The 9,572-nt window shown below is 38.9% G+C and overlaps 1 protein-coding gene across 1 annotated transcript in view; it reads left to right on the forward strand.

Moving 5' to 3' along the window:
• The first annotated feature begins 3,903 nt into the window (after window positions 1-3,903).
• LOC107290070 (calcium-dependent secretion activator 1-like) overlaps window positions 3,904-9,572 on the forward strand; it is a 13,448-nt gene continuing 7,779 nt past the window's right edge. Inside the window, exons 1-2 of the mRNA XM_015818912.1 lie at window positions 3,904-3,957; window positions 6,148-6,228. Coding sequence (XP_015674398.1) covers window positions 3,904-3,957; window positions 6,148-6,228 — 135 coding nt within the window. The remainder of the gene's footprint in view (window positions 3,958-6,147; window positions 6,229-9,572) is intronic.

Below are 9,572 nucleotides of genomic sequence, written 5' to 3' on the forward strand. Positions count from 1 at the left end.
CTTCTTCTTCTTCTTCTTCTTCTTCTTCTTCTTCTTCTTCTTCTTCTTCTTCTTCTTCTTCTTCTTCTTCTTCTTCTTCTTCTTCTTCTTCTTCTTCTTCTTCTTCTTCTTCTTCTTCTTCTATATATAACTTGTAATTTGTTCCATTTTCCCTTTCAGTGCACTATTATTTTGGTCTTTCATTCATTTATTTTCAGATCTAAATTTCTCACTGCCTCATGTAATCTAACAGTCCCTGGGATAATTCAGGTTTTCCAGCAACAGTGGTACATTTTCTGCTACGTAAACACAAGTGGTCCTCAACTTACTGTGCAACCATTTGTTTAGTGACCATTCAAAGTTAGAAGGGCACTGAAAAAAGTGACAATTTTTTCACACTTATGACCGTGGTAGCATTCCCCATGGTCACATGATCAAAATTCGGATGCTTAGCAACTGGCATGTACTGTATTTATGACAGCTGCACTGTCTCTGGGTAATGTGATCACTATTTGTTACCATCAGCCGGTTTCTGACATGTAGAGTTAATGGGGAGAAGCCAGATTTGCTTAATGACCCATGATCCACTTAACAACTCCAGTGATTTGCTTAACAACTTGTGACTTAAAAGGTCATGAAATGGAACAGATCTCACTTAACAATTGCTTTGCAATAGAAATTTTGGGCTCAGATGTGGTCATACAATAGTCGAGAACTACCTATACTACTTGTACACATTCCTGTCCCTCATTTATATTGTACTTCCTCTTATTTTCTCTTTCTGCAGACTTTCTACTTTCTACTTTCACTTCTTTTCTTCCATGTCTATTTTTCTCAAGATCCACCCTTGTCTACCCCAAATAATGGTTAGTATCATGTTCCGAACCTCTCGTCACTCATGCCTCTTTCACTAATGCTTTTGGTTTTTCATCATAAATAAATCAACAAATGTTTTTTTAGTTTATTCCTGAGCCATGGGTACTTATGAATAAATGTATGCCTAAACTATACAGAGGTCCCCAACCTTTTGGGCACCAGGGACCAGTTACGTGGAGAGATGTTTTTCCGCGGACCGGAGGGGGCGTGGTTTTGTGTGCTGCCTACATCCTGCAGTTGGGGCTTTGGTTGTTTGTGCAACCTGGTTGCTGGCATGCTGTAGCCCGTTACCGGTCCATGGACCAGGGGTTAGGGACCCCTGCTATACAGTATATTTGAACAAATGGTTATTTTCCTAAACAAATTCTCAACTATCTTTGTTGTCATTCATTAATGGATAGCCAAATAGCCCAAATGTTTTTTTGTACTCCAATCTTTTTCCCAGTCATTTATTCACATCACATATTAGTATAATTTCCCCAAGATTGCATTTATTCAGAACAGTTCAAAGTTTTTCTCGGAACTGAGAAGTGGATCTTCCATTATCATAATTCACTGAAACACACAACTTGTCACTACAGTATCACCCGTGGAGTGTTTGTGTATTACTTAAGACAGTATTTGTGGTTGTTTTCTCAGTGGGTATGTTATATATGCATTGATTTCCATGCAAGTATCTTTCATTGTTCTGGTCTTTTATTATGTAAATATTATATTATGTAAAGCGCCCACAGTAAGCTGCAGCTAGGTGTTAATTAAATCTATGTAGATAAATAGATAAAATAGCTCAAAACACTTTCATGTATTCTATTGTGTTCTCTCTTTCTCTTACTCTCACAAATGCACAATGTATCTATTTTTTCTTTCTTTCATTTCATTATGTCATTTACCATATACTCTTCTTGCAGTCCATCTCACAATCTTCCATATGTCCAGATTATCACCATAATATTGACTTCTACAGCCCATATTGTCTGGGTCATAGAAACATAGAATTGGAAGAGCCATTAAAGTTCATCTGTTCCAGCCATCTGTTCAACACCTATTCTATGAGAGCATCCCTGTCTAATGAGCATCCAGGCTCTGTCTGAAGACCTTTAGCAAAAGATAAAGCCATCACTTCTATTGTCAGGAAATTCCTCTTGTGATGTTTTGCTTGAACCTGAACCAACAGAGAATCCTTCTTCTCTGTGAAAACCCTTCAAATATTTGGAGATTGCTATATCTCCTCTCAGTCATTTTTTTTTTAAGTAGGCTAAAATATACAAACTGTTCTTCATAGACAGCTCACCACCTTGGTAATTCTCTTCTGCACCTGCTTCAGTTTATAATTGTCTTTTTTTTAAACTGTCTTGTATACAATATTCCAAATGAGCAGAACCGAGTGGAACAATTACTTCCTGTGATCTGGACTCTGTGCTATGGTTAATGCATCCCAAGATAGCTTTTGCATTCTTAGCAGCTGCATCACACTGCTGGCACATGCTTAGCTTGTGGTTCACAAGGACACCCAGATCCCTTCCATGTATTCTACTGCCAAGTCAGGCCTCCCCCATCTTCTTGTGTCTTGCATTTTCCCTATCTTGGCATTTCTCCCTATCAAATTCCATCCTCTTCGCTTCCACCCGCTGCTCAAGCCTATCTTGTTCTTTTTGAATCTCCTCCCTTTTATTTAAAGTATTAACATCTCCCAGCTTTGTGGCATGCAGAAACCTTTGAAGTGTTTCCTCAACTGACCCAACCAAGTCATTCTTTAAAGGGCTGAGCAGCCCAGGGCATAGGATGCAATGCATCAAGATTTTCACATAACTTTTCTTTTAATAAGATAAATGCAGTCTAGGTTGCACTGTGACACCTCAAGCATTCTCTTTTCAAAGTAAGGACAGGAGGGAAGCTCAAAAGAAATATTAGAAAGTATCACTTTACAGAAAGAGTGGTGGAAGCTTGAAACCAACTTCCAGCAGAGGAAGTGGGTCAATCGTCAGCAGTTGAGTTTAAACATGCTTGGAATGAACACATGTCTATCATCTGACAAAAAAAAATAAAAAAATAAAAAAATAAAATAAAACAAATAAAACAAACAATTAATTAAAAGGAAAAATGAACAAAAACCTCAAAGGGCAGACTTGATGGATCATTAGGACTTTTTCTGCTGTCAGTTTTCTATGTTTCTACATAAGGACATTACCAGTCAGTTTTAGCATGTTTTGGCTAGTATGCCACAAGTACAACTAAAGCCCAATGTTTTCCCAAGCCTACTGTAACAGGTTGTGACAATAACCTTGGGAGACAGGAGGAAGACTCACAGCCAGGGCAACAGTCAGATTAGGGATATCTCAGCCCACAGCAGGAATGGGGATGGAGAAAGCATCACAGAAAAAAAAACCCTCTCTAATTCTCCAAAAAGTAAAGGCAAAGAGGAGGAAAATGCTTTTAGATTTGCAAGAATCTGTTACTGTAGTCTTACAACAAGGGTAGTATCAGTACTCATGGTTGGGTTTTCCGTCTGGGGTACCTTGAAGGGCTGACATCTACTTATGTTATTCTATGCACGGTAGGGTCTCTAATGGAGAGACTTTCTTGTAAATCAGTGTACCTTTGCCTGCATCCCACCAACTAGTAGCTACATGCAGCATACCGGGCACATGCTCAGGATGCTTGTAAAGCAATTAATATTTATTTACAATATTCAGAATGTTTACAAAAGGTCACTTGCTAACAAAGTATTCTGCTACCTTCAGAAAGACATGCTTTAACAATGTAATATTAGAATACCAAGCATTCAATCAGCTAGTACATTTGCACTGAAAGTAGCCTACATTATTGCATGATAAAGGCTAGTTGTAGAAGACTGCTGGAAAAAATATGACAGGTGAAATTAGACTCAAGCTTTAAAGATCAGTTTTTAGAAATGGGGGGGGAAAACTTGGCTCCCTAACTAATTTTAGACCCAGAACTTCAATGATTGGCCAAGAGATGTACAATATGTATCATTTGGATAGAAATGTATTGTAATACTGTAGTCATATTTGGTGCTAAAAAAGGATGATGCATTTTTCCCAAATTCATCTGGTAGGCTACAAATTTGTGAACCCATCTGAGGTAACGGCAGCATCTTACCAGCTTCCGGTGTTTCTGTGTTATGCAGGAACTTATACCGAGCCTCTTTACAGGTGGTCCTTGATTTATAACTTCAACTGGGTCCAGAATTTCCATTCTGAGCAAGGCGGTTGTTAAGTGAGTTGCACCCAGTTTTACAATCTTTTTTTGCAATGGTTGTTAAGTGAATCACTGCAGCTTTTAAGTGAACCGTATGATTGTTAAGTGAACCCAGCTTCTTCCATTGACTTTGCTGGTCAGAAATCGCAAATGGTGATCCCCTGACGCCGGGCAACTGCAACCATCATGAATCCATGCCGGTTGCCAAGTTCCCAAATTTTGATGACATGACCATGGGGATGCTGTGATGGTCATAAGAGTGAGGACCACTTTTTTTCAGGGCCTTTGTAACTTTGAATGGTGGCTCAACCATTTGAATGGTCGTAAGTCAATAAGCACCTGTACTGATCTCCTTTTGCTGGCTGATTCTTGTGTGGTCAGTTTGGAAAACATTTAGCTGTAGTAATGTCATATAGTTGAACTCGTGAAGAGAAGGAAGAGGAATTGATCAGATGGCAAGAAAAAATATAGAAAGAGCAAAGGGAGGAATTAGCTGGGGAGTGAAGCTTTCTGCTAGGAAAAGGAAAGGCCTGTAAGCAAGTAGACTATATCTCTATCTCTTTCTATCCTCCCTGCCCTGCTAATAAACCAAGTTGGAGATAAGCCAGTTCATAAAAGAATAAACCACTTAGGCACTCTCATATATACCCAGTGGTGCGATTCAAATATGTGAACAGCCGGTTCTCTGTGTGGATGCCGCTTCCAGAAGTCCATTCTGGGCCTGGGCAGCAAAAAATTAGCTACCGGTTCTGCCGAAGTGGTGTGAACTGGCTGAATCCCCACCACTGTATATACCTATATACTGGTCTCGTCAATTTTGTAAGCGAATCATGGAACTGTGCCTTTAATGTGCAAGCAAAAAATTCAGACTTGCCCTAGGAGTATTTTCAGCTATGTTTCTTTGTCAGAGCAAGACGTACACCGATCCCAAACAAAATATAGACACTGCAGTACATCTATTCTTATTGAGTAAAGGTCTTTGTGAACTTTGAAAACTCAATTGATTTTTTTTTCTTTTTGCCTGGAGAAGAAAAACAAAGGCCTAAATGATAATTGCCCTCCTTTCTGACAGATGAAAAAGACTGAATAGCTTGCCCTCATGTGTTTTAGATGAACAAAATCTTGGCGAAGGATCAACTTGTATCTTTCAATAGAGTCTGATTAATATGATTAATATGATTACAGACATATTTTTTTCTGGTAGTGGTACATCCATGTTACCTAGAATGGATTTAATTCCTGGTCATGATTCAGTGTGGTTTATACGTGGCTTAGACCGAGCAGATCTTAGGTCTGCTCGGTTTTGCTCACAGGAGAATTTTACACCTATGGCTAAATCTCAGTCATGTGACCACAGTATGTTGCAAAAGCTATAAATGCAGGCCGGTTGCCAAACATGATCACATGATCATGTGGAGAAGGCAGCTAACAGAAATTCAAATCTGGGTTATAAGTACGCTTTTTGGGGGGAGGGGGCTGTCATAATTATGAATGGTTACTAAGCATTCAAGGGCCACTTGTAAAGGAAAATATGTGCTGTCAGGTAAAATAACAAAGAAACAAAGTTTGTTTGTTTGTTTGATTGATTGATTGATTGATTGATTGATTGATTGATTGATTTTTATTCCACCTTTATGACTTTATAAGTAACTCAAGGCAGCACACATACCTAATATTCTTTCCTCCTCCTCTTTTTCCTACAACAACAACCCTGTGTGAGGTGGGTTGGGCTGAGGCATAGGACGATTGGCCCAAATCCACCCAGCCAGCTTTCATTCCTAAAGTGGGAGTAGAGCTCCTGGTCTTCTGGTTTCCAGGCCAGCACCTTAGCCGCTACAGCAAACTAGTTTTCCTTTTTTTCTTGAATATTTTACATATTATCTACATTACTATATGAAAAGTTGAAATGTAGCCTACATATTATCCTTGATTCACATCACCCGCTTTTTTCAAAGGAAATACTAATACGATAAGAAGCAGAGGAGGTTAAAATATTGATTTTTCGTTAGTGACATGTTTGTTCCTTTACTGTTGCTGAATGGCTGCTAATGATTTTGTTCTCATTTTCTGCAGCTGGACAATCCTGACGAGCAAGCAGCACAAATTAGGCGGGAACTTGACGGTCGTCTCCAAATGGCAGACCAGATTGCTAAGGTAAGAGAGGAAGGGAAAGCTGCTCACTGGGTTTGAGTCCCCTCCTTTTTTTTTTATGGCTCAGGCAGTGGCAGTGTTTATCAAAAGCTGCCTGTGTATTTGTATGCTGACACTTTCTGTCAGAGAAGCACACGCTCTCCATTATGGGATCTGCCTTCTGGAATGAGATCTTCCAGAGATTCAAATGGCTTCCATCCACCCTAATAATGTTCCAGATGTTATGAAGATCTGGCTGTTCTCCCAGGTTCTGGGGCAGAGTGAAGGTTGAGCCCCTGATGGATAGATATTTTTTAGCTGCTCCCAATTTCTTTTTCGTCTCCTATAATTTTTAAAAGGATTAAAATTGTAAGCTGCCCTAAATTATTGAAAATCGGATGGCCTATAAATTGTATGCATGTATAAATAAATAATTGCTGAGATAGTTAAGGAACTAGAGATTTAAAGGCAAATAAGTTTGAAGACCATGTTGTGTTGTTTCAGTGACATAAAAGAGCCAGTGATGTTCAGGTAGTCCTCGACAAATGACTGTCACAGAACTTGATGATTATGACCGTAAATTGTAACAGTCGTAAAGTGAATCAACTATGTGACCAACCCAACTTTACAACCTTTTTTTCCAACAGTCATTAAGTGAACACTGCAGTCATTAAGCAAAACCACTGCTTGCTGTGGGGTGTTGAAAACTGAAAGTAAACAGTGGCTTTCAACAAAAAAGGAAATTGTGGTCACATGACTGTGGGATGTGGCAGACAGCCCTAAATGAGAGTCATAGTTAAGCTCCCGAAATCATATCATGGGGGGCATTGGCCTTTTAGTGGGGGAGATTCAAACTTCAAACAGTTGCTAAGTGACAGTTGTAAGTCAAGGACTCTCTGCATACTGGTTTAGGCATTAACTTAGGCTTGAGAAGATCCAGAATACTAGGGTTCTTCCAGCCATCTCATAGGGATAAAATTAAGGGAGATCTCCAGGAAAGCCATGCAGGTCTCCCATAGGAAAGATGGAATATAATTCAAATAATTAATTCTAATGCCAGCCACTTTCATCCCTTGGGAGGTGAACTATGTTATACTGGGTCCTGATTTAAATTTGGGGAGGGGGGTATTATTTGTTTATATGGGTGTTCTTAGACTAGTCACCAGGTGCATTGTTGTGTGACTAAAATGGCGAGAGAGTTTCATAAAAGCCTTAAGTTCCTATAAAAAAGTGAGATATAAATGAAACCAAAATGTAATATAATGGCATTTGAAAAGGAAATTGAAAATTGCAGATTAAAACAGAAATCACATGCTTACAGTATTTATTTCTTAACATATCAAAGGAGCAGGGTGTTACATTCTTGGCTGGTTTGTGTGAGAGAAGGAAACCATTGGAATGCAGTAGAATATTTATTTGGTTTGGCATAGAAGTGCTATTTCTAGCCATTTGCATGCTTTCGAACTGCTAGGTTGTCAGGACCCGGGGCAAGGACGGGAGCTCACTTTGTCGCATGACACTTGGGTCCTGGACCTGGGCTGCTGGCTTTCCTGTTTTAAGCGGTGCTTGTTGAGAAGTATGGGAGTTGCAGTACAAAACATAGAGATATCCCCCACACAAAGACCTAACATGACCCTGAGAAAATGGCAGATACAGAAGGAGCATACAGTGGTTCATGGATCAAGTTGAACTAAGGAGGATGAGAAATAGGGAAAAAATATGAGGGCCTAATTACATCAAGCATGGTGAGGTACCTTAGGAGGTTAGATTGTTTATTGTAAAGTGTGAATATCAAAATAGCTGAGGACTCAGATGTAGAACTTGCCAGGCATTCAGTACCTCCAGTTGTTCTTCTGAGTCTGTGTCTTAATGGATATTGTGTTGTCTTGACACACAGATCCTTTACTGTACCTGACAGCCCATGTGATTGTATCAATTACCAGTTCCAGACCTTTCAGTTCATCTTCAAGTAGCACAGATATAAGTGTCCAGCCAAATTAAGTCATCACTCCCTGAAAGAGAGGGGATAATAGCTTCAATGTTTATGTATCCTATTGGGGGGGGGATCTTTAAATATGCTATTTTGTTGGGGAAACATTTATTTTAGCAAAACACTCCCAAGATATCCAAGTGAATCTTTGTAGAACAATTAATCAGTGGAACAACCTGCCTCCAGAAGTTGTGAATGCTCCAACACTGGAAGCTTTTAAGAAAAGATTGGACAGCCATTTGTCTGAAATGGTTTAGGGTTTCCTGCCTGAGCAGGGAGTTGGATCTAGAAGACCTCCAAGATTGTAATAGCAGGCACTTCAGAAAAGACCAAAGTAGATGTAAAAATTAACACAGCACAGCTCATATATTTATGTTTATTTCACACATGTTAGCGTGGGAAAAAATTATTTTACACATTAATAATAAATCTTTCAAGAATAACAGAGTTGGAAGGGACCTTGGAAGTCTTCTAGTCCAACCGCCTGCACAAGCAGGAGACCCTGTACCATTCTGGACAAATAGTCTCTTCTTAAAAACCTCCAGTGTTGGAGCACCCACCTGAAGGCAAGCCATTCCGATAATGAATTGTTCTCACTGTCAGGAAATTTCTCCTTAGTTCTAGGTTGGTTTTCTCCATGATTAGTTTCCATCCATTACTTCTTGTCCTGCCTTTAAGTGCTTTGGAGAATAGGTTGACACCTATTCCCTTAGATATTGGAACACTGCTAACCATGTCACCCCTAGTTCTTTTTCTCATTAAATCAGACACGCCCAATTCCTGCAATTGTTCTTCATATGTTTTAGCCTCCAGTCCCGTAATCATCTTTGTTCCTCTTCTCTGCACTCTTTCTAGAGTCTCAGCATCTTTTATATATCATGATGACCAAAACTGGATGCAACATTCCAAGTGTGGTCTTACTAAGGCTTTTTAAAACATTACTAGAACTTCATGTGATCTTGATTCTAACCCTCTGTTCTTTTCAGCACTAATAAGGTGCCATCCAAGTAAGAAAAGCCTTTAACTTAGATTACTTCTTAACAATAAGAGTTCACACAGTCAAGGTTGGTGTTGCTTGAGCAAGAAGACCCCAACAGATAAGGGAGGTTATAAAATATGTAAATTATATGATCCAATAAGTACATACATTATGTCTGGATGGCAAAAGGTCAGAACACTGGTGAGTAGCAAAGAAGGAAAACTTCTGTATACGTTGATGCCATTTAGTGGCCAATCAGCCTGGATCAGGTATACTTACTTACAATCTATTGTAAGAAACCTAAGGATAATAATAATAATAATAATAATAATAATAATAATAATAATAATAATAATAATAATAATAATAATAATAATAATAATAATAATAATAATAATA

The sequence above is a fragment of the Protobothrops mucrosquamatus genome, unplaced genomic scaffold (genome assembly GCF_001527695.2).
Source record: "Protobothrops mucrosquamatus isolate PMUCROS unplaced genomic scaffold, P.Mucros_1.0 scaffold818, whole genome shotgun sequence".
NCBI lineage: Eukaryota > Metazoa > Chordata > Lepidosauria > Squamata > Viperidae > Protobothrops > Protobothrops mucrosquamatus.